Source organism: Rhinopithecus bieti, unplaced genomic scaffold, assembly GCF_001698545.2.
Source record: "Rhinopithecus bieti isolate Rb0 unplaced genomic scaffold, ASM169854v2 scaffold_9581, whole genome shotgun sequence".
NCBI lineage: Eukaryota > Metazoa > Chordata > Mammalia > Primates > Cercopithecidae > Rhinopithecus > Rhinopithecus bieti.
In genome coordinates this window covers 1,925,788-1,950,893 of record NW_016806413.1, presented here as the reverse complement: position 1 = coordinate 1,950,893, position 25,106 = coordinate 1,925,788, and the positions used below count along the sequence as shown (strand labels likewise).

The 25,106-nt window shown below is 39.5% G+C and overlaps 1 protein-coding gene across 4 annotated transcripts; it reads left to right on the top strand.

Moving 5' to 3' along the window:
- Positions 1–1,515: 1,515 nt before the first annotated feature.
- Positions 1,516–25,014, top strand: ZNF197 (zinc finger protein 197). Of its 4 annotated transcripts, none has more exons than XM_017876306.1 (7): positions 1,522–1,644; positions 5,565–6,035; positions 7,322–7,454; positions 7,570–7,729; positions 8,633–8,724; positions 9,001–9,127; positions 18,413–25,014. In XM_017876306.1, the coding sequence occupies exons 5-7, from the start codon at positions 8,692–8,694 to the stop codon at positions 20,731–20,733; spliced, it is 2,481 nt and encodes an 826-aa protein (XP_017731795.1). In that variant the 5' UTR covers positions 1,522–1,644; positions 5,565–6,035; positions 7,322–7,454; positions 7,570–7,729; positions 8,633–8,691; the 3' UTR covers positions 20,734–25,014. The 4 variants fall into 4 exon arrangements, with proteins under 4 accessions (XP_017731792.1, XP_017731795.1, XP_017731793.1 ...); XM_017876307.1 differs by having other exon boundaries at positions 1,539–1,644; positions 7,570–7,611; positions 18,413–24,182; XM_017876303.1 differs by lacking the exon at positions 7,322–7,454 and having other exon boundaries at positions 1,516–1,644.
- Positions 25,015–25,106: the final 92 nt, after the last annotated feature.

Sequence of the window (25,106 nt, the reverse complement as noted above, 5' to 3'; positions counted from 1 at the left end):
TAGATAAAACTGGTTTGGGCTTATAATAAGCAATTTCAGCAGTCAAGCTTACAGAGAATAACATTCCTGGAGCAATGTTTTGTACCCTGAGTGCTTCCCCCAGCTAATTTCTTGACTTTGTTTTATTAGATACAACAAGAATGACCCAATTCTTATGATCAGCTTTCACATTTCTTAGCATTTACCACCACCTGACACATTTTTATATTTGTTTTCTGTTTACCCCACTAGAAATGTAAGCTCCATGAGAACAGAGACTTTACCACTTTATTTATGTCCTTAGTGCCCAGAACACTATTTGGCACATGGCAAGTACTCAGTAGTTGAATGAATGAATAAATGAATGAATCAAGGCTGAAGTTTAAGTATGTTGTTTAATGAATGCCAGGAGAGAACATAAAGAAATAAACAGAATAAGCCTGGCACGGTGGCTCACACCTGTAATTCCAGCACTTTGGAAGGCCGAGGTGGGTGGATCACCAGAGGTCAGGAGTTGGAGACCAGCCTGGCCAACATGGTGAAACCCCGTCTCTACTAAAAATACAAAAAAAATTAGTCAGGCATGGTGGCACGTGCCTGTAATCCCAGCTGCTCAGGAGGCTGAGGCAGGAGAATCGCTTGAACCTGGGAGGTGGAAGTTGCAGTAAGCCAAGACTGCGCCACTGCACTCCAGCCTGGGAAACAAAAGCGAAACTCCCATCTCAAAAAAAAAAAAAAAAAAAGACATAAACAGAATAACAAGAACCTTGCTCATTTAATAAACATTCATCTACGACCTATGTGGCTTCAGCTTTGTACTAGGTGCTAAATACATGGGATCCATGCAGACATGGCCTTTGCCCTGTTGGAGACTTGTTCCAACCATAGTCCCATATAGGGGTGTCAATTCCAGAAGTCCAAACCTAAGAGACTGAAGACCAAAGAGAGCATCAGAGTTCCAGTTTCCTTTATACACACCTCACTTTACCCAGGGTAATGGACAGCTAGAATAACCTCCTCTTTCAGGGGAGAGATGTCCCTACCATTTGCACATTACCTTGCACCTTCAACTTGATTACTATTTAATATCATAGCTCCAATATGTCATCATGTGCGCAAGAGATACACCACAGTAAGCGAATTCACAAGAGGGTGATTTATAAGCCATGTTATTATGTATTATGAGAAATAATGTTATTATGAGAACTGCATAGGTTCAAGAAGAGACCAGAAAAGTCACCTACCAGATCATTCAGACATGAAGGTTACTCCCTATCAACCTCAATTGAAATGCAAATCAAAACAGAAATGTCCAACTCTCTAGGAGGCAACAAGCATCCTGAGACCCTGGGTCCTGTCTTTCATCTCTGCACCCTTCTGGTCTGAAACAGCGGCCAGTTCTTGTTTGATGTAAGGAATAGTAGTACCCAAGGGCTCAGGAGTTCCGCCTCTCTTCTCCAGCTCTAGGAAAAGAAACGAACCATAGAGATGTGGCTTCCTAGAGATCCGGGATGAGGGGCGGGGTGCAACCGGAAGTCGCAATATCCTCGGCTCGGCCATTATTCTGTGCCTCGGTTGCCGCAAGGGCTAGTTCCTGTGTCATCTCCTAGCGGCCTGGCGCCGAGGCGGCGGTACCCAAGGCTGGAGCCGCAGCGGGAGCCCCCGGTGAGCGGGGTGGGCTCGAGGGCGGGTGGGCGTGCAGGGAAGGCGACCCGGGACGCGGTCCTGAGCTTGCTGGGACTGCACAGCCCTCGGTAGCCCCTCCCGGGCCCTGACCCCCGGCACGGTCCGTCCCCAGCTCCGTGTTGGGGGTCGACGTCGTGGCCTCGGCTGGGCACGCAGCCGGCCAGGAGGAGGTACTGAGGACAGCAGCTCCGAGTCTGTGTGTGTCTGTGGACGGGTGCTCCCGTCTAACGGACTCCACTGGCGCTTTGAGAAGAGCTGCCTCAGCAGCCTGCGCCCCCAGCTCAGGCCTTTCTGCTGTTCCTCAGTTTTCTCTGAGGCTGATGGACAGAAACATTCTGAGGCTTCCCTATACCGGCGGCGCCCAGACTCCTGAGGACGGATTTTTGTTTGTTTGTTTTAAGGGATGGAACAATTTTAGTTTTTTTAGTCTTTTAGTTTTGTAATATAATGGTATTTAAAAATCAAACTTGAAACCACCCATACCACCATTACTTCAGGCAATACATTTTCACCCAAAGTACTAAGACCTTAAACTCAGAATAAATGCTGGCCTTTGCGCGCGCGCGCACACACCCAACCCACACACACACGCACGCACACTCATTGCCAACCTGTCAGCGACGATTGTTACTGGTTTTCTCTTTTTGCAGCTTGCCAGATTAAAGCTTTGTCGTGGACTGGTGTTTGGAAACCGTTGTTTTAGAACAGTTGTTGTTTGGGTTTCATAAGTCTCTTCGTAGATGGAATTGTTTTGGACTTCTGGAATTAGAATCCCTGAATTCAGAATTTGCTCCCATATCTCGACTAGCTAAGTGGCTTTGAGTGGATTCGCTCCTCTGATCCTTTTGTTCTTTTCAACTTCTGCCTTGAAAACCTTTTGTGAGAAGCAAATAAAATGTATGTTTAAGAATTTGTTATTTTTATGTTATTTGAAAATTATTCGAAATTCTTTTTAAAAATTCCTTTCCATCACCCCAGATCAGTTACCAAGGACTGCCAAGTTTTCTCAATTACCTTATCCCTGCTGGGGGATAAGTAAGTTCCTACTTCGTTTAGAACTTAAGTCATGTGTTTATTACAAAAACCTAACTGACCTTTCTTGATATCCAGTCCTCTCACCCCACCATTCCTCACTAATAGAATCCTGACATAACTAGACTCTCTTCATGCTCAGAGTGGAATAGGTCTTTCTAATTTTGGTGCAATACCCAGAAGTCGTAAAAGATTGACTGCATGGCAAAAAAACACTTTAAGCAAAGTCACATGGCACATATAGTCACAAAGACACTTGACAAACTGAGAAAAATTTGCAGCTGCCGTTGTAAACAGAGGACTAGTTTTCCTGTGATAAAAGTGTGTACAAATTAACAAGACCCAACACCTCAATAGAAACATGGGCAAAATATATGAATAGTTACTTGAAAAAATATACAAGTGACTCAATATATTAATTCATTCAAAATGGAAGTTAAAAATTTGGCAAAGAGCACATAACTTTGAGAACCGTATTGGTGAAAGTGAGGAAAGGCACTCCCATACAACTATTTTTGATGGAGGTATAAATTATAAATTGGTACAATCCTAATGAGGTCATATTGGTAGTATCAGAATTATACATGCATATACATTTTGACTCAGCAATTCTGTTTCAAGGAATTTTTCTTATATATGCCTACACACATCCAAACTGATGTATGCCCAGGATTATTCATGATAATATTGTTGGTAATAAGAAATTATTGAAAACTACCCAAACTTTACATCAGTGCTGGCATGAATAAATTATGATACATCTATGCATCCATAAAAATGCGGAGAAGGACTGTGTATTGACAGGAAATATCTCTAAGACATGGTATTATTGAGAAGAGGAAAATGTAGCGTGTCATTCATGGTGTCCTACCATTTGTGAAAATAAGGGAACTAGATAACGATATATGTATACATACATATGCAGAAATAACTGGAAAGATAAGAAGCTAACGGATAAGGAAACTTTACACAGTATTCATTTTATAATTTTAATTTTTGAACCAAGCGAATATATTACTATTTTAAAATAAGGAAAATGTAAAGTAAAACCTTTTTAATGCTTAAATGTAAGTAAAACTGCTTCACTTACAGGACAGGATCATCTCCTCAGAATACTGCCTCTCAAGAGCCGTAGTTAGAATTCAACTTCTGTTTACCTCTCTGCTCTACTCCTACACTCTTGCCTCCAAAGTTCACTTTCCTTCTCTGGTCTTCCTTCACAGACTTATGTGTCCTCCCTTGCTTTTGAAAATAGTTTCTTTCTTCCTGGAATGTTCTTCCTCGTAGTCCAATGATCCTTTTATTTTTCCTTAAAAGCCCAGTCCAAAATTACCTTTCATGGCTGGGTGCGGTGGCTCACGCCTGTAATCCCAGCACTTTGGGAGGCCGAGGCGGGCAGATCACGAGGTCAAGAAATTGAGATCATCCTGGCCAACATTGCAAAACCCCATCTCTACCAAAAATACAAAAATTACCTGGGCATGGTGGTGCAAGGCTATAGTCCCAGCTACCTGGGAGGCTGAGACAGGAAAATTGCTTGAACCCGTGAAGCAGAGGTTGTTTTGAGCTGAGATCACGCCACTGTACTCCAGCCTGGGTGACGGAGTGAGACTCCATCTCAAAAAAAGAAAAAAAAAAGTACCTTTCGTGAATCCTTTCTGTAGTTTTATGTTCTCCTATTACTTGTACTTAAACATTATATTGAAATTATGTTTATATTTCTGACTCCCCTATTTGTTATAAGCAAGCTGTCTTTAAGGGTCTATGGGTTCAAATAAAGAGGATGCTTTCATATGCTTTCTGATGGTGATATAACTATTATAACCTTAAAAGCTTAAAAATGTTTGTACCCTTTAACCCAACAATTTTCTCCTAGCAGTTTATCCTGAAGAAATAAGCAGAGATGTAACTAAAAATTTGTTAGCAAGGATAGCCATTGTGACCTTATTAATAATTGGGGAAAGTTAGAATTAATCTGTGATAATTAAATTGTGATAAGGACATAGTTCAGAATAATAGCAGTGATTGTTTTCTGGTTTTGTGTGTTTTCTGGTTTTATAAATTTTGGTTTTATAAATAGAAAATGTGTTATTTCTAAAGAACAGATGATTTCTAGAGAGCAAGTCTAAGTTCTGTATAATAAAACCTTATTCATATTTATCCATCTGTGGGACTAGATGTGAAAGGAAAAGAAAAAAATGGGAAATTTATCCAAATATTTTGATTAACAGAATGAACAATTTTCAGAGAATTAAAGGCATATAGAGCAAAACTACGCAGAACTTAATTCATCCTTTCTTTGTTAATTGAGGAGGTGGTTAGGATTTTATCTCATATGTATCATGATTAATGATTACTTGTTAACTCTGCAGAACATAGGAAAGAATGCTAGTTACAGAAGGGTAATAAGTAACATTTAAACCCATATACCAGGCACTGTTCAAAAACTTGAAATGTACTATACATCAAATTCTCATCACAACCCCATGAGGTAGGAACTGCTACTATCCCTATTTTACAGGTTAAGAAACTAAGGTTCAGAAGTGAGGTACTTGTTCCAGGTTGCACAGGAGTAGTCAGGATGCTCACTGTTAGAGTGGTAAAGAGTCTATTGTAATTAGATGAAGGGATCCTATGAATAAAGACCAAAGGAAGTTCATATGTTTGGTTTCAGCAGTCGTGCGGATAACATGAGTGTTTGTGTCCCAGAGCCTTAGGCAGGGGGTTTCTGTCAGAGGAAGCACTCTCTAGAACCTGGAACCTTGCACTGACAAAGGTTCTCTCTAGTACTGGGAGCTGACTGGGGCCTGTAAAGCTCAGTTGTTTCTCTGGGCTAACTTTAACAATGATTTCTTGAGATCTTGTAGATGATACTCTCCAAGCTCTAAGGAAGAAGTCAAGGATTAAGGAGACCTGGACTGGAGAGGAGCCTTTTTCAAAAAACAACAATGACAAGAGATAATTGGGCCCACAATGCTCTGAGACAAGAGGGCCTTGTGAAGGGGAAGGATGATACCTGGAAATGGGGAACCAGCTTCCAAGGAAGCAGCTCCTCTGTTTGGGAGACCTCCCACCTACACTTTAGACAATTACGTTACCATGAGACATCTGGACCCCAGGAGGCCCTGAGCCGGCTCAGGGAGCTCTGTCGCCGGTGGCTGAGACCAGAAGCACGCACCAAGGCACAGATCCTGGAGCTGCTGGTGCTGGAGCAGTTTCTGAGCATCCTGCCTGGGGAGATTCGGACCTGGGTACAGCTCCATCACCCTGGAAGTGGCGAGGAGGCTGTGGCCCTGGTAGAGGAGCTGCAGAAAGACCTTGATGGACCAGCAATACAAGTGAGAAAGGCCGAGAGGGGTGATGGGTGTTGGGATGAAAGGAAGGAAAGAATTGAGGCTGGGCTAGAGGGTGATCCTGTGATTTTCGTTAAAAATTAATAGCACACTAGCAACCCTAACGATAATTAAAGCAGGCCCATGAGTATTCAGACGATAGAATATGTCTGTAGAGAAACAGGTTTATGTTGAGGTCTTTGGGTCCAACTCAGAAGCAGCATAAAAACATTGACTCTGTTTTGTCCCCTGGGTAATTCTTGCTATTGCTGAGTTTGGATTAAGAACCTGAAGAAGAAATGTTGAAAAGTTTTTCCCTAAACAGAAGCCTATGTATTGTTTCTATAATTCTGTTTGGAATGGTAATGAAAGCCTAGAGTATAAAAGGCAATAGCAGGCCAGGCACAGTGGCTCATGTCTGTAATCCCAGCACTTTGGGAGGCTGAAGTGGGAGGATCACTTGAGGCCAGGAGTTCAAGACAAGCCTGGACAACATAGGAAGACCCCATCTCTACAAAAAAATTAAAAATTAGCCAGGTGTAGGGGCGAGTGCCTGAACTCCCAGCTACTTAGAAGGCTGAGGTGGGAGGATCACTTGAACCCAGGAGGTTGAGGCAGCAGTGAGCTATGATTATACCATTGCACTCCAGCCTGGGTGATGCAGTAAGATCCTGTCTTTAAATACATACATACATATGTACATACATACATACATAAAATGGTAGTAGTATAACACGAACGAAGCTTTCCAAATCTTGGTAAGATCTCTTGTGTGCCCTACTAGAGATCTGTAAGCCAAGGGACTGGGCTAAGATATTTGCTTCTGATAAGATTTATATCCTTGACCATTAGATTGGAATCTTAATGTAGCATCTCATGTGTGTGAGATTTCTTTCTGTACATCTGTAGCTCACTAAAAACATTTCTGTATAAGACATCTGAATCATAACCCAAACTTGGGTGTGACACTAAGGATGGGCCTGTTTGTTTTAATCATAATATGGAAAATTTTAGAGCTATATATTTCATTACAAATTACTAATATATCTTGATTTGAGAAAGCAGGAAACTGAGGCAGACATCTAGCTGGCCTCAAAACCCAAGTGTCTTGGTGCCAATTTTAGTGTTAGTTGTATTTGAGCACAAAGGGTTAGGTAAAGGGGTCAATAAGCAGATGGTAAATAAGTAGAAGAGATGTGACTGAAGTCCAATCTAAAACTAAGTCTGAAGCTGAAATCCATGCTCTTAATTACTGCTTATTACTTCCCATTCCCTCCTTAACCCACACCCAGGTCTGGCTTCTGTTCCCACCGTTCTGTACAGTCTCCTCTGGGAGAGGTCACCAGTGCCATGAGTGGGGCTCGAGGGCAGCTCCATTGTTCTCAATGCAAAGCTTTACTGCTGTTTTGATGCTCCATACTTGAGGTGGGTCTCTCTGATCTCACAGTTCTAGATTGTGGGCAGAAAGAGGTCCACAGTGCTTAGGTGAGTCAATTTTCTTAAGGAACAAGAAGAACCAGATTATTTTACTTGTTTCCAGGTTCCAGTCCTTGTCCAGGATCAGGACACTCTCCAGAAGGCGGTGAGTGCCCCAGGAACAACACTTCCTCCTGTACTTCCTGGCAGCCACATAGCAGCTGAAATTTGCCTGCATCCTCCTACTGACCTAGTGGCATTCAACCTCCAGGATCCTCAGCATGGTATTTACTCAGTGCTCTGGGCTTTGGGCTGTTCCAGGACCCTTTCTGTGGCTCGTCCCCCTACTTCCAGGGAGTTGCTTCCTCTGCTACCCTGTCTAGGAATCTCTTACAGTGCCAGTTTCTTTCTGCTGTTCCTGCTGTTCTCTTTTGCTTTCTTGGGCCCATTCTTTTTTTTTTTTTTTTTTTTTTGAGACGGAGTTTCGCTCTGTCGCCCAGGCTGGAGTGCAATGGCGCGATCTCAGCTCACTGCAATCTCTGCCTCCCGGGTTCAAGCCATTCTCCTGCCTCAGCCTCCCGAGTAGCTGGGACTACAGGCACGCACCAGCACACCCAGCTAATTTTTTTGTGTTTTTAATAGAGACAGGGTTTCACCATGTTTGCCAGGATGGTCTCAATTTTTTTTTTTTTTTTTTTTTTTTTGAGACGGAGTCTCGCTCTTGTCACCCAGGCTGGAGTGCTGTGGCCGGAATCGCAGCTCACTGCAAAGCTCCACCCTCCTGGCGTTCACCCGCATTCTCCTGCCTCAAAGCCCCCGAGTAGCTGGGACTAAGGCGCCCGCCACCTCGCCCGGCTAGTTTTTTGTAGTTTTTTTTAGTAGAGACGTTCACCGTGTAGCCCAGGATGGCTCTCGACTCTCTGACCAATCGGTGTCCGCCCGTCTGCCTCCCAAATGCTCGGGATCTAACAGCGCTTCGAGCCACCGCGCCCGGCCCATTCTCAATTCCTTGACCTCGTGATCCCCCTGCCTCGGCTTCCCAAAGTGCTGGGATTACAGACGTGAGCCACCGCGCCCAGCCTTGTATCCATTCATATTCCTACTCTTTGTGTTATTCCAGCTCTGCAAGTGGGGGTCACTCAGAAAAGGTTTGTAGGTCCCATATGCAGCTTTTTCTCCTTCCTCAGATTCTCCTGCCCCTGAAGCTTCTGCCCTTTCCCAGGAAGAGAACCCAAGAAATCAATTAATGGCACTTATGCTCCTAACAGCCCAGCCCCAGGTAAGGTTTGCATCCTCTTTCCTTCCCAACTGCACAGCCTAACTGTGGCTGAAGTGCCCTCTCTCATCCTTGTCCTTTGATGTCCAGTCAGTTCCCATTTCTAAATCAAGGTCTATGCTATTGGAAGACAGACTTTACATGTGATCTCCTTATGTCTCCCTGATGTCTGTTGTGCATTCACAGCCTCACAGTGTATTCCTTCCCCAGAAGTGAAGGGAACCTTTTGACAGGCAACTTCCTGGGCATTGGTAATCTCACACACACCTGTTATTTCAGGAGTTGGTGATGTTCGAGGAGGTGTCAGTATGCTTCACTTCAGAGGAATGGGCATGTCTGGGCCCAATCCAGAGGGCCTTGTACTGGGATGTGATGCTGGAGAATTATGGAAATGTGACCTCCCTAGGTAAGGACTCTTCTTTCTGTGATGCTTACCTTTATTTTACCAGCCTTTATTTGTTTTCTGATTATTAAAGTAGCATAGACTTATTTTGGAAAACACCGAATATTACAAAGAAGAAAAAAAACCTTCCTTAACATCACTATTTCCAGATAACTATTATCATTTTGATATATTACCTTTCTGTTTTTTCTATATGTTTGAGGGATTTTTTACATTGTTCAAATGTGTGTGTTTGTGTGTCTGTGTACAGTTTTATAGCTTGCTTTCCTTGTGTGTGTTCTCACATGTTACAAACTCTTTGCAGTTATTATCTATATTGGCTATATGATTTGTACCATAATTCAGTCAGCCATTTCCTTATTTTGGATAATTGCTATAATAATCATCTGTCTCTGTGCCCAAGGCATTCTAAAATGTTTTATTATTTTTACAGGTACAATTACTGGGCATAAGTGTTTGAATGGCTTTAAGGCTCTTGCTTCATATTGCCAAATTACTTTCTGTAGCAATCCCTGTTCTCTCTGTTCTTAGCAGTGATGTGTAAGAATACTCCTTTTGCTCTGCCTTCATTTGTACTGAGTAATCCCACAATTCTAAATTGTTGCTAATATAATTTTAAAATTATATATTCTAAAATAGATTTATTTGATAAATGATAGAAGAATATTTCAAAAATTTTTGTTAGCCATTTTTGCTTCCAGCAAACATTAAATACCTATCGTGGTACAGCTGTGAAAATGATGTGATTCTGCCCTTAAATAGCTTATGATGGTTTAGGAGTTTATTACAGGAATATTAAATATGCAAGGCATAGTAAAATAATTGGTACAAGAGTGGCATAAACCTGGTGTGATGGAAATGCAGAAAACAGGGCAATAAGTTTCATTCCTGGGGATTAGGAAAGGCCATAAAAGAGGTAGCATTTATACTGGAACTTGAAGAAAAGTATAGAATTCTGTTTGGAGAAATCAACATTCAGAACTGGGTAATCAGCCACAGGAACTAATTTTGACTGAAATACAGATTTAAAGTATCAGTTTAAATGGCTGCAGAGTATTGCGTGGTCCGTGTATCATGCTTTACATTGACAGCTTTATGATTCTGAATGTTTATATTTGTTTCTATTCAAGAACATTACATAACATTCCATTTTTTCTGTACTGTCTTTGTATGTGTCAGGCATGTTTTAAAATCGCCTAGATCTTGCATATTTCTGGTAATATTTATTCTTTGGAATTAGAGTCTTTTCTGATATTTTCTAATTGACTGTCATTTGCATATATGAAAGTACTGGTTTTTTGTATATTAATTTTGTACCTAGCAACTTTATTATTTTATTGTCTTTAATAATTTATACTGTATATTTTCACACTTTTGAGACTGTATCCTTTAGTATCTCAGCAGTGGCAGTGGTGGGTCCGTCTGTAGATTTTATACTTTGATACATATTCGCAAATTATTTTCTACCAATGATACTTGAATTAAACTCCCGCAGAAAGAGCACACAGAAGAGCCAATTTCCCCTGGATATGCTCATGATTTGGTCAGTCTTTTAATTAAATCTTTGCTAGGTAGATAAAGAACACCATCTTTTATTTGTTTGTTTTTCATGGTTTCATTATTAGTGTGATTGAAATCTCTTCATATGTTTACTCATCATTTTACTCCTATTCATACACTTCCTATATATAGAACTACTGCTAATGCTTTGTCAGTTGTTGCATATGTTTTTCCCATTTGTTTGCCTTTCAATATTATTTATTAATTATTTTTTTAAGCCTTAGAAAACCTTTTATGTTGTCAAACTTAGGAGTATTTTCCTGTATGGTCTTACTGGTCTTTTTCCTCATAAAATTATTTTTTAAACCCACCTGTATTTTCTTTTTTTTTGAGATGGAGTTTCACTTGTCGGCCAGGCTGTTGTGCAATGGCGCGATCTCAGCTCACTGCAACCTCTGCCTCCTGGGTTGAAGTGATTCTCCTGCCTCAGCCTCCCAAGTAGCTGGGACTACAGGCACCCACCACCATGCTCCGCTAATTTTTGTATTTTTAGTAGAGATGAGGTTTTGCCATGTTGGCCAGGCTGGTCTCAAACTCCTGACCTCAGGTGATCCACCCGCCTCAGCCTCCCAAAGTGCTGGGATTACAGGCGTGAGCCACTGTGCCCAGCTGTATTTTCTTAAGATTTTTTATCATTTTATTTTGATATTTAAGCTTTAATCTGTCTTGATATTTATCAATTTCTCTTGATATATAGAATGACATAGACATCTTGTGGAGGGGTTTTGTTGTTTTTTGAGATGGCAGTCTCACTACGCTGCCCAGGCTGGCCTCAAACTCCTGGCCTCAAGCAAACCTCCCACCCCAACCTCCCAAGTAGCTGGGACTCTAGTCATGCACCACCCTCCTAGCTTGTTTTTTAACCCAAGTGGCTTTCAGTAGTTCCAAAGGTATTTATTTGATCATCAATCTTTTCTAAAAATTTTAAAATAGACTATATGGATTAATTGGCTGATTTTATGAAAAATACTCACTAGGGACCCATACCTCATGCTGTACACTAAAATAAATTCCAGATAGGTCTAAGAGTTAAACTAAAAAAAAAAAAAACAATAAAATAATGTAGTTGCTTGATTATTCCAGCTTTTTGAAGAAAAAGAACGTACTTTAATAAATAAAAAAAAATGTGCACTCCAATGTTGGGGCTTCGGGCAAGCAGATGCCCAGTGTTTATTCCCACTGACTTAGTAACTCTGATTTGAGGGGGATACGTTAAAGAAATGGTTCAAAAAGAGGAAATTAAAAGTCATATGTCTAAAAATAGTCCCAGGTAACTATGATGGTTAAAAGTTGGGCAAAACAAATTCCCTAAGAGAAAGTACTAAGCAGAGCATGGTGTTTTGACCTAATAGTATATTATGACACTATCAAATATTATGACAACTCTGTGTACCCAATTTTCATGCATCGATAAACTGTGGTAGAAAAGCAGACTCCCAGATAACTTGTACATACTACTTCAGTGTGTAAAATGTTTGTATATATTTCTTTAGGAGATTGGACTAAAATTTGAAGGAAAGTATTAAGAAATATTGAGTACCTCCCTGTGTCAGGCTTAGCCCCTGCCTTAAAGTACATTCAAATTGGAGAGATAGACATTTCCACTTATAATTACAATGTAATTTGGCACATTCTGTATAATAAAAGTATGCATAAGTTTATGTGAGCCCATAGGAGCCTGGGAATGATGGAAGGATTGGGACAGTGGGAGGAGGAAATGGATGGTTCCCAGTTCCTCCACCAGGAGGGAAAGATTTATAGCAGTTTTACTGAGGTATATTTAACATACCATAAAATTCACCATTTAAAGTGTACAGTTCAGTGGTTGTTGGGTATTCACAGAGTTGTGCAACCATTACCACAGTAATTTAAAAACATTTTCTGCTGGGCGTGGTGGCTCACGCCTGTAATCACAACACTTTGGGAGGCCGAGGCGGGCGGATCATGAGGTCAGGAGATCAAGACCATCCTGGCCAACACGGTGAAACCCCATCTCTACTAAAAATACAAAAAAATTAGCCAGGTGGCCAGCGCCTGTTGTCCCAGCTACTCGGGTGGCTGAGGTGGGAGAATGGCGTGAACCCGGGAGGCGGAGCTTGCAGTGAGCCAAGATCATGCCACTGCACTCCAGCCTGGGCGACAGAGTGAGACTCCGTCTCAAAAAAAAAAAAAATTTTCATCAACCCTTCAGCAGTCCACCTTCATTTCACCTAACTCATTCCTCCAATCCAGCCCTAGCAGGCACCAGTCTGCTTTCTACCTCTATAGATTTGTGTATTTGAAACATTTCATATAAATGGAATCATGCAATATGTGGTCATTTGTGATTGGCTTCCTTTACTTAGCATAGTGTTTTAAGGCGCATCCATGTTGTATCAGGTATCAGTTCTTTATTCCTTTTTATTGCCAGATATTCCATTGAATGGATATATCTCCATTTATCAGTTGATGAACACTTAGGTACTTCCACGTTTGGTCCATTATGAATAATACTGCTGTGAACATTTGTGTACAATTTTTTGTGTGGATATAAGTTTTCATTTCTACCTAGGAGTAGAATTGCTAGGTCTTATGTTAACTCTGTATTTAGTCATTTGAGGAACTTCCAGACTGTTTTCCAAAGCAGTTGCACCATTTTACACTCCTACCAGCAGTGTATAAGGGTTCCAGTTTCTCTACATCATCCCTAACACTTGATATTATCTGTCTTTTTTATTTTAACTATCCTAGTGGGTTTGAAATGATATCTCACTGTGGTTTTGATGTGCATTTCCCTGATGGTTAATGATGTCGAGCAACTTTTTATGTTCTTATTTGACTATATGTATGTCTTCGGAGAAAACTGTCTATTCAGATTCTTTGTCTGTATTTTAACTGGGTTGTGTGTCTTTTTATTAATAAGTTGTAAGAGTTCTTTATATATTCTATATATAAGTCCCTTAACAGATACATGACTTATAAATATATTCTCCCATTCTGTGGGGTCTTGCCCTGTTGCCCAGGCTGGAGTGTAGTGGTGCGATCATAGCTTATTGCAGCCTTGAACTCCTGGGCTCAAGCGATCCTCTCACCTCAGCCTCCCGAGTAGCTGGGATTACAAATGCACCCCATCAGCCTGGCTGATTTTAAAATTCTTTGTAGAGACAGTCTTACTGTGTTGCCCAAGCTGGTCTTGAACTCCTGGCCTCAAGCGATCTTCCTGCCTCAGCCTCCCCAAGTGCTGGCATTACAGGCATGAGCCACTGGGCCTGGTGACTTTTCCCTTACTTGATGGTATCCTTTCAAGGACAAAAGTCATTAATTTTGATGAGTTCCAGTTTTGTTTTTCTTTTTTCTTTTGTTGCTTCTGCTTTTGGTGTCATATCTAAGAAACCGTCACTAATCTAGGGCTGGGAAGATATATGTCTATGTTTTCTTTTAAGTTTTAGCTCTTACATTTCAGTCTTTTATCCATTTTGAGTTAATTTTTGTATATAGTATGAGACAAGGATCCGTCTTCATTCTTTTGCATGTGGCACCATTTATCCCAGGCACCATTTGTTGAAAAGACTGTGCTTTCCCCATTGCATTGTTTTGGCACCCTTTTAAAAAAAAACAGTTGATTATAAATATGAGAGTTTATTTCTAAAGTCTCAATTCTAGTCCTTTGATCTATATGTCTACCCTTATGTCAGTATCACCCTCTCTTACTATTTTGGCTTCATAGTACATTTTGAAATAAAAATGTGTGAGTCCTCCAACTATGTTCTTTTTCAAGATTGTTTTAGCTACTCTAGGTCTCTTGACTTTCCATCTAATTTTGATATCAGCTGGTCAATATCTTTGAAGAAACAAGCTGAGATTTTGATAGGGATTGCAATGAATCTGTAGATGAGTTTGAGGAGTACTGCCATTTATTAATGTTAAATCTTTTAATCTTTGAACATGAGGTTTCTTTCCATTTATTTAAGCCTTCAGCTTCTTTCAATAATGTTTCGTAGTTTTCAGAATATAAGTTTTTCACTTCTTTTGTTAAATTTATCCTGATCTTGTTTCTGAGACTATTATAAATGTTTTATTAATTTCTTTTGTGGATTATTTAATACTAATGGATAGAAATACAACTTTTTTTTTTTTTTTTTTTAATGAGATGGGGTTTTATACGTTTCTCAGGCTGACTTTGAGCTCCTGGGCTCATGCATTCCTCAGCCTAAACCTACTGAGTAGCTGGGACCACAGGTGTGTGCCACCATGTCAGACTGATTTTTATATGTTGAGCTTGTATCCTACAATCTTACTGTACTTATTTATTAGTTTTAATGGTTTTTTAGTGATTTCTAAGGATTGTCTATATGCAAGATTTTGTCATCTGCAAATAGAGGTAATTTTACTTCTTCCTTTACAATCTGGATGCCTTTTCTTTCTTTCTCTTACCTAATTGCTCTGGCTAGAACTTCCAGTACCTGTTGACTAGAAGTGGCAAGAGCAGATAGCCTTTTCTTGTTCTTGTTCTCAGAGAGAACCCATTCAGTCTTCCACCATGAAATATAATTTATTTTAATTTTTTTCAACAGGGTCTTAACTCTGTTGCCCAGGCTAAAGTGCAGTGATGCGATCACGGCTCACTACATCCTCAACTTCCTGGGCTGAAGTAATCCTCCTAATCCTCTTATCTCAGCCTCCCACATATCTAGGACCACAGGCACACACCAAGCTAATTACTTGTTTTTATTTTTATTTTATTTTTTTCTGTAGAGACAGTGGCTCACCATGTTCCCCAAGCTGGTCTCAAACTCTCAGCCTCAAGCGATCCACCTACCTTGGCTTGCCAAAGCACTGGGATTACAGGCATGAGCCACTGTGCCTGGCCAGAAATCCCCTTCTATTCCTACTTTGTTGAGTGTTTTTATCACTAAGGAGTGTTTTATCTATTGTCATGATGATGTGGTTTTTGTTTTTCATTTTGTTGATATGGTGTATTACATTAATTGGTTTCCTAGTGTTATGCCAACGTTATTTTCCTGTGATAAATTTCACCTGGTCATGGTGTATAATTCTTTTTATGTCCTGCTAGATTTGGTTAGTTAGCATTTTGTTGAGGATTTCTTTGTTTGTATTCATAAGCTATATTTATCTATAGTTCTCTTTTTTGTGATGGTTATGTCTGGTTTTGCTATCAGGGCAATACCAGCTTCATAGAATTAGTTGGAAAATGTTTCTGTTTATTGGAAGAATTTGTGAAGAAATGGTATTCTTCTAAGGTTTGGTAGAATTTGCCAGTGAAGCAACCTGGGCCTGGGCTTTTTGTGTGTGGGCAGGGGGTGGGGATAATTTTTTTTTTTTTTTTTAATTACTGATTCAATTTCTTTCCCTGCTGTAGACCTCCTCAGATTTTCCCTTTCTTGAGTCAGTTTTAGTAGTTTGTGGCTTTCTAGGAATTTGCCTATTTCATCTAAGTTGTCTTAATTTATTGGCACAGTATCATTGGTAGTATCATTTATACTCCTTTTTATTTTTTTAAGATCAATGTTAATGTCCAGAGAGTGACTTTAGAGCTTAGTTTTAAAGGGTATAGGTACGGGCTTGGATGGTGACTTGGAAAGAGGAAGAGCAATTCAGGAAGAGGAAAGAACACGGGCAGTGATAGAGAGGCAAGAAATGACATGTTTGGGCACTGTGGCTAGAGTCTAGGGGCGTAAGAGATACTGACAATAATAGATACCAGAAAAATAGGCAGTGGGTGAAGATATCCCTTTGACTCCACTGGTTATTTCTGCTTTGTCCTGTAGGCAATGAAGAGTTAGGTGTTTTGAGCAGGTAAGTGACATGATCAAATTTACATATTGGAAAGATGATTGACAGAAGGTACGCATGAATTGGGGCAGATGAAAGGCAGGGAGTGTTAGAGGTAGGAAAGCCTGTGTCTCTTTCTTGCAGGCTTCATTCACCAAACGTTATGGAAAGTAACCAGCTCCCTCTATCATTCCGACATTTTCTACAAAGTCTTAAAAGCTCAAGAGGCCCGTATATAGTCTGATTCCTAAGCTAAAACATTAAATAGTTTAACCAGCTAATAAGCTACTGATACAAGAGTTCCTAATTTCTTAACCATTTTCCATCTCAGTTTAACTACTTGTAACACTTTATTTCCTTAAAGCTTGTTTCATTATATAGAAGCAGCTCCCTTCTCCACCAGCATTCTTCTTGTCTTTGTTTTTCGTTTGTTTTGTTCTTGTTTTGTTTTGTTTTGTTTTGAGATGGAGTCTTGCTCTGTCACCCAGGCTGGAATGCAGTGGTGTGATTTCGACTCACTGCAACCTCCACCTCCCCGGTTCAAGTGATTCTCCTGCCTCAGCCCCCTGAGTAGCTGGGATTACAGGTGTGCACCACCATGCCCAGCTAATTTTGTATTTTAGTAGAGACAGGGTTTCACCATGTTGGCCAGGCTGTTCTCAAACTCCTGACCTTAAGTGATCCGCCCTCCTTAGCCTCCCAGAGTGCTGGAATTACAGGCATGAGCCACCGTGCCCGGCCTTTCCTTGTGTTTGAAACCTCACTGTGAATAAGGAAACTGAAGTACCAGCATTGGATAGGCCTAAGACACATACCCATCCCTGCAGCCAGGTAGTTGGGTAGTGTGATTGGCAGTCCTGCCTGAGTCCTAGAGAGAAAGGCAGTTGAGATGAGATATGAGGGCCTGACCTAAGAATGTCTGTAGTTCAAGTTAATATTTATTGGATCTTTACCATCCTCATCCTCTCATAAACTCAAAGAAATGTATAATGAAATAAAATGGCTGCACTCTTCTCTCGCTGTTTAGATAGAAGAAAAGTATTGTTATATGCAAAGAGAAGGTGATGTTACTGTTATTCACATAACCTTACTTATTAGACAGTTTGGGGGAACTGGTTCATAATTTCTCTCACACTTGGGTAGTTTGAAAGTAAACTTCCAAACCATTTTCATACTGTTCGTATTTTAAAATATTTGAGACTATTGGAGTAGATAGGAACCTTGGAGATTAGTTCAGCCTCATCATTTTACAGATGTTTTCATACTTTTATTCTATTTTCCTTTTTCTTTCTGTATTTCTTCTTTTACGTTTTATGTGTAATTAAGGGAGTTCCTAATGGACTTGACTTTTAAAATGAATTTTAAATTTTCCATTTCTTAATTTTAAACGGAGTAGGAGTAATATATGTATTCTAAGAATTAAGTTGCTTTTCAATGGATTTCTTTTCTGTTGGTTAATTGCTTTCAACCAGTTAAAAGTATTCATGCCTTTGACTTTTCAAAATTAAAATTGCCTTTCAGAGTCCTTACATATATTTTGCTTCCCTTAAAGTTTCCATCTTTCTAACATGAAGAAAATAAAAAAGAAAGTTACTTGTAATACAAATGGTTCTTGCTCTTCTATCCAAGTTCCTTAGATATGAACCACCTCCATAAGATCCTATGTTTTCTCTCTGGTTTTCCTTCCTTCTGTTTTCTCAGCATTATTTGTATTTTTCCATCTGCTTCCTGAAGACAAAGCACTTAAAAATGTCTCAACCTGAGTTGTATGTTAATCCATTTACAACATCTTGTCAGTGTAGCATTATTCTTTGTACCTTAATTTAGTGAAAAGTTTCTCCTTTTTGTATGCATATTAAAGTGTGCCTTCCTAGAATGTTTTAAAGTCATTTGAAGATCCTGTTCTTCCAAACACAGGGACATGGTAACATTTGCATTTTTAATTCCTTTTACCAGAATGGGAGACCATGACTGAGAATGAGGAGGTGACATCAAAGCCAAGTAGTTCTCAAAGAGCAGAGTCTCATAAAGGAACATCAAAAAGACTTCAAGGAAGTGTTCCCCAGGTCCTTGATTTTGAAGAAGAGTGTGAATGGCAAGTTTTGGCAAGTCAGTGGGGAAATGAAACAGATGAAAGGGCAGATACAGTGAAGAAAGGTTCCCTTTGTGAACGAGACAAGAAGAAAAGGACTCCACCAGAGAAACAAGGCCAAAAGTGGAAGGAATTTGGAGACAGCTTGACTTTCGGTTCAGCTATTTCTGAAAGTTTAATAGGTACTGAAGGAAAGAAGTTTTATAAATGTGATATATGTTGTAAGCATTTTAATAAAATCTCCCATCTTATAAACCATCGGAGAATCCACACTGGTGAGAAACCTCATAAATGTAAGGAATGTGGAAAAGGCTTTATTCAGCGTTCGAGCCTTCTAATGCATTTACGGAACCATTCAGGGGAGAAACCTTATAAATGTAATGAATGTGGGAAAGCATTTTCTCAAAGTGCTTACCTTCTAAACCATCAGAGGATCCACACTGGGGAGAAACCTTATAAGTGTAAGGAATGTGGAAAGGGCTTCTATAGACACTCAGGCCTAATTATACATCTAAGGCGCCATTCAGGGGAGAGACCTTATAAGTGTAATGAATGCGGGAAAGTTTTCTCTCAGAATGCTTACCTCATTGACCATCAGAGGCTCCACAAAGGGGAAGAACCTTATAAATGTAACAAGTGTCAGAAAGCTTTCATTCTGAAGAAGAGCCTCATTCTGCACCAGAGAATCCACTCTGGGGAAAAACCCTATAAATGTGATGAATGTGGAAAGACCTTTGCTCAGACCACTTACCTTATTGACCATCAGCGACTCCACAGTGCAGAGAACCCTTACAAGTGTAAAGAATGTGGAAAAGTTTTCATTCGAAGTAAAAGCCTCCTCTTACATCAGAGAGTCCACACAGAAAAGAAGACCTTTGGTTGTAAAAAATGTGGGAAGATTTTCAGTTCTAAGTCAAACTTCCTTGACCATAAGAGGATGCACAGCAGAGAGAAACCTTATAAATGCACTGAATGTGGGAAAGCCTTTACTCAAAGTGCTTACCTTTTTGACCACCAGAGACTCCACAATGGGGAGAAGCCCTATGAATGTAATGAATGTGGGAAAGTTTTTATTCTGAAGAAGAGCCTCATTTTACATCAAAGGTTCCACACTGGAGAGAATCTCTATGAATGTAAAGATTGTGGCAAGGTCTTCGGTTCAAACAGAAACCTCATTGACCATGAGAGACTCCACAATGGGGAGAAGCCATATGAATGTCAAGAGTGTGGGAAAACCTTTATTATGAGCAAAAGTTTTATGGTCCATCAGAAACTCCATACACAAGAGAAAGCCTACAAATGTGAAGATTGTGGGAAGGCTTTCAGTTACAATTCAAGCCTGCTTGTACATCGGAGAATCCACACTGGAGAAAAACCCTTTGAATGTAGTGAGTGTGGAAGAGCTTTCAGTTCAAACAGAAACCTCATTGAGCATAAGAGAATCCACAGTGGTGAGAAACCCTATGAGTGTGATGAATGTGGGAAATGCTTCATTCTGAAGAAAAGCCTCATTGGACATCAGAGAATTCACACGAGGGAAAAATCTTATAAATGCAATGACTGTGGGAAAGTCTTCAGTTACCGCTCAAACCTTATAGCCCATCAGAGGATCCACACTGGTGAGAAGCCCTATGCATGTAATGAGTGTGGAAAAGGTTTTACCTACAACAGAAACCTAATTGAACATCAAAGAATTCACAGTGGAGAAAAAACCTACGAATGTCTTATATGTAGGAAAGTCCTTACCTCTAGTAGAAATCTTATGGTACATCAAAGAATCCACACTGGAGAGAAACCTTATAAATGTAATGAGTGTGGAAAAGACTTTAGTCAGAATAAAAACCTTGTTGTACATCAGAGAATGCACACTGGGGAAAAACCTTATGAGTGTGAGAAGTGTAGGAAATCCTTTACTTCTAAGAGGAATTTAGTTGGCCACCAGAGAATTCACACAGGGGAGAAACCTTATGGGTGTAATGATTGTAGTAAAGTTTTTAGGCAAAGAAAAAACCTTACTGTACATCAGAAAATCCACACAGATGAAAAACCTTGTGAATGTGATGTGTCTGAAAAAGAATTCTGTCAGACTTCCAGCGTTCATCTTCAACAGAAAATCCATACCATTGAGGAACTGTCTTGGCTACAAAACACCCATGAGTCCAAGATTGAGATGCAGAAAATCTAGTGTCATATATGAAATGGAATAGAATCCCTGCCTACTTAAGTAACTCTTTGACAAATGATATATATTTCTTCTAAGAAAAAAGTTTATTATTTACTCTTTAATAGACAAATGAGTAGCATGTAGAAGAAAGTTAATAGGCCGGGCGTGGTGGCTCACGCCTGTAATCTCGGCACTTTGGGAGGCCGAAGCGAGTGGATCACCTGAGGTCAGGATTTCGAGACCAGCCTGACCAACATGGTGAAACCCCATCTCTACTGAAATACAAAAATTTTCCAGGCATGGGGGCACATGCCTGTAATCCCAGCTACTCAGGAGACTGAGGCAGGAGAATCACTTGAACCCGGGAGGGCAGAGGTTGCAGTGAGCTGAGAGCATGCCATTGCACTCCAGCCTGGGCAACAAGAGCAAAACTCTGTCTGAAAAAATAAAAGAAAGTTCATCCCAACTTTCAAGTCTTCAAAAACATAATCCAAATCTAATAACCTAGTTGTTAATGACAGCAACAAATATCTTTGTATTAAAAAGTAGACATGGACTGGGTGCAGTGGCTCACTCCTGTAGTCCCAGGACTTTGGGAGGCCGAGGTGGGAAGATCACTTGAGCCCAGGAGTTGGAGACAAACTTGGGCAACATAGGGAGACCCATCTTTAGTAAATAAAATAAATTTATTAATAAAATTAAAATTAATCATAAAAAGTGGACATTGGTTTTTAAAATGTGTATAAGTATGCATTTTAAAGATAGCGTCACTGCTATAGAAAACCTGAACAGACAGTATGATCCCAAATGTCAGGTGTGGAGTTGGGTGGACAAGAGTCTGCTGATGAGGACAACCTAAGAAGAGCACTGGATTTGGAATCAGAAGACCTACCTTTGATTCCTGGCTTTCCCTTAATGGCCATGTGATGTTATTAAGTCAGCCCTAAAGCCTCAGTTTCCTGTCAAATGTTGACATGATACCTACCTCACAGGGTTGTTGTGAGGGTTAAGTGAGAGGATCTTTGTGAAAGTGCTTTTTGAAATCATTCAGTTGTCAATAAAGTTGGATAAAAGAGGTTATGGTCAAAGTATAAAACATGGGATCATGTAAGTTTGTGTATTAAGTTAATATTAGAATGAGGGGGATTCCATGAACCTAAAAGATGCTCATTTTTATAGGAGGAAGTATGGTGAATAGCTAACTGGAATTTAGTGCTGTAAGAATAATTTTTTTAATTTACCTTTAAAAATAAGGGAGTTAATAGATTATATATCTAGTTTATGTGTATGGAAAAAAATGTTATGGCCAGCCATTAACAGTGATGCCAAGGAAAACAATTTATTTTCCAGCTTTTGAATTTGAAACTTAACAGATGTAGAGTGTTAAAATGGAAGGGCAGTGGTACCCTGCTTTCCCTATCCAGAAGGAAAAAAATCCTTGACCGAGCAGTTGAACTGATGATCCCCACCACAGTCATTGTCAATTCTAATCAATATTTCATCATTGCTGTCAAATGATAGCCTGTTACTCATGAAACAGCATTCTGTCCCAGCACTAAATTTACTGGGACATAAATTTTTCTTACGGAGCCAAGCTCTTCACTGATGAAGCCAATGCAGAATCCACTTTTGGGCAGTCAGTGCCCATTAACCCCTGTGAACCATTCTGTGTCCTTGAGTACATTTGTAGGTTTTAACTCAGTCTATATTCTTGAGTTAATTTTTATGTTGTAATTCTCAAAGTTCTGTTTCTGTAGCTGGACTGCGAATAATATCTGAATATGAAGATTGTGTTTTTTAATAATGTCAGAGTGGTATTTTGATTATCATAAATGTTACTAATTCAGCCCCACAGTTTGTTGGGGGCTGGTTCCTCATTAGAATGAAAGGTAACCAAGAGTGAAAACTGGAAAGGGCCTAAGGCTTAAAGTCGTAAGACCTGGATGTGGGTCACATTTTGCCATCTGCCTCAGAAAAAATCTCTTCAGTTCTTGGAGCCTTGAATTCCTCATCTGTCAAACAGGAGGAAGAATATCTACCTCACAAAGTTCTTATAAGATAATGAATATGAAAATGCTTCATCCATGTTGTAGAAGAATCACCCCAGCTTATATAATAATTGCAAAGGACATACGTAGTTTAACAGTAGAGAATGTTGTCATTTGCCTCTTCAGCAAGTAACAAAATGTAACATTGCTTAGATTGAGACAGCCCACATAATGTGCCACCTCCTGTGACGTAATAAGCTGAAAAATGTTCAACCTGAATTTCATTAAGCTTCTTGGACCTCATTGCCAGGTTACAGGAAATACAGGAGGCAGAGGAACAAATAAAAGACACTACGAGAAACAGACAAATCCAGAACATGGAATATTGTATAAGAAAGCTGCCCTAGATTCTTCTTCAAAATATTATGATGATGAAAAAGAGAGGGGACTGAAAATTGTTCAAGCTGTCTGAGTCTACTGTGAGTTTATTATACCCTTCTCTGCTTTTGTGTATATATGAAAATGTCCATATGAAAAGTATAAAACATGGATGAGGAGGCTTGTTTTTAAAAGATGATACTAAAGAGCCATTAGATACTAAGAACCAGAAATAGACTCACATAAATGGCCAATTGATTTTTGACAGGGGCAAAAGCAATTCAATGGAGGAGGGATAGCCTTTTCAGCAAATACTGTTGGAGCAATTGGATATCCATAGGCAGTAAACCAACAACTTCAGGACCCAGGACTGAGCTAAGAAGGCTCAGATGACTCAAAAGCATGCTCCTTGAAAGGAAAAAAAAAAAAGTTAAATTGGACTTCATCAAAATTAAGATAATTTGCTCTGTAAGAGACCTTTTTACAAAGATGAAAAGATACTACAGGTTGGGAGAAAATATCTGCAAATCATATCCAACAAAGGATTTGTATGTAAACTACATAAAAAACTTTCAAAATTTAACAGTAATAAGTAAATACAATTAGAAAATAAAAGACAGACATTTCACTGAAGTATACATAGCAAGCAAATGAAAAAATGTTCAACATCATTAGGCATGAGGGAAATGCAAAGCAAAATCATGAGATATCACCGCATTCCTATCAGAATAGCTAACTTTTTTTTTTTTTTTTATGGTGGTAACTGCTGGCAAGGATGCAGAGAAACAGGATCTCATACTCTTTCTCTGGGAATGTAAAATGGTATAGCCACTCTGGAATATAATTTGGCAGTTTCTTGTAAAACCAAACATGTATATGTCTTGCCTCAGGAATTGCACTCCTGAGCATTTATCGCAGAGAAATGAAGACTTGTGTTCACACGAAAACCTGTATACGAATGCTCATAGCCGCTTTATTTGTAATGGTCAAAACCTGTAGGCAACCCATATATCCTTCCTTAGATGGTTAAAACAAATTGTGGTTTATGTATTACCATGGAATACTTGTTACTCTGCAATAAAATTGACTGACTTGTTGATACCCGTAACAACTCAAATAAATTTCAAGGAAATTAATGCTGAGTGAAAATAATCACAAAAGGCCATATTGTGTATGAAAATGTTCATATAACATTCTCAAAATGATAAAACTATAGAGATGAAAAATGAATTAATGGTTGTCAAAGGTTAGGGATGGTGGGAGGGAAAATGGGGAGAGGGTTGGATGTAACTATAAAGAGGTAGCACCAGGAAGGTCTTTATGGTGATGGAACACTAGTGTATCTTGATTGTAGTGGTGGTTAGACAAATCTATAGGTGCTAAAAATGACAAAAGTATACACACATACTGTACCAATGTTGATTTCCTTTTTCATATTATGTAAGATGTAACCATGAGGGGAAAGTGGGTGAAGGGTGCTATCTTTGCATCTTCCTGTGAATCTATCATTTCAAAATAAAAGTAAAACCAACAATGACAACAAAACCCAAAACTAAAGAGCCATAACCAAATAAAGTGTGTGAAACTGATTTGAAAAAAAAGTTATACATGTTTTAAGACAGTTGGGAAATTTGAATATGATTGGTTATTAGATGGTATTAGGGAATTTTTGTTAATTTTCTTACCTGTGACGGTGATGGTAGTTTGAAGAATATTCTTAATCTTAAGAGATGCATGTTGAAATATTTGGAATGAATGTTCTGATGTTTACAACTTAAAAAAAAAAAAAGATTTTAAGTACGTATTGAGAGAGAAGGCAAACATAGCAAAATGTTCGTTGTTGAGTCCAGATGGAAAATACGGGTATTCAATGTGCCATACTTTCAACTTTTCTGTACTCTGATATTTTCAAAATAAAACATTTGAGGGGAAATTATCAGGGCTTTTTACAGATTAATGCTGTGTAGCTTCAGGCTCTTGGGTGCGCGCCTCGCCTGAGTGTTCTATCCATGCTTGGGGATGCACCCC

Coding starts and splice junctions, on each gene's coding strand:
- ZNF197 (XM_017876303.1), top strand. CDS start 5,646: ATGACAAGAGATAATTGGGCCCACAATGCTCTGAGACAAGAGGGCCTT. Junction 7,730..8,632: donor CCTCCAGGATCCTCAGCATG/GTATTTACTCAG, acceptor CTCCTTCCTCAG/ATTCTCCTGCCCCTGAAGCT. Junction 8,725..9,000: donor TCCTAACAGCCCAGCCCCAG/GTAAGGTTTGCA, acceptor CTGTTATTTCAG/GAGTTGGTGATGTTCGAGGA.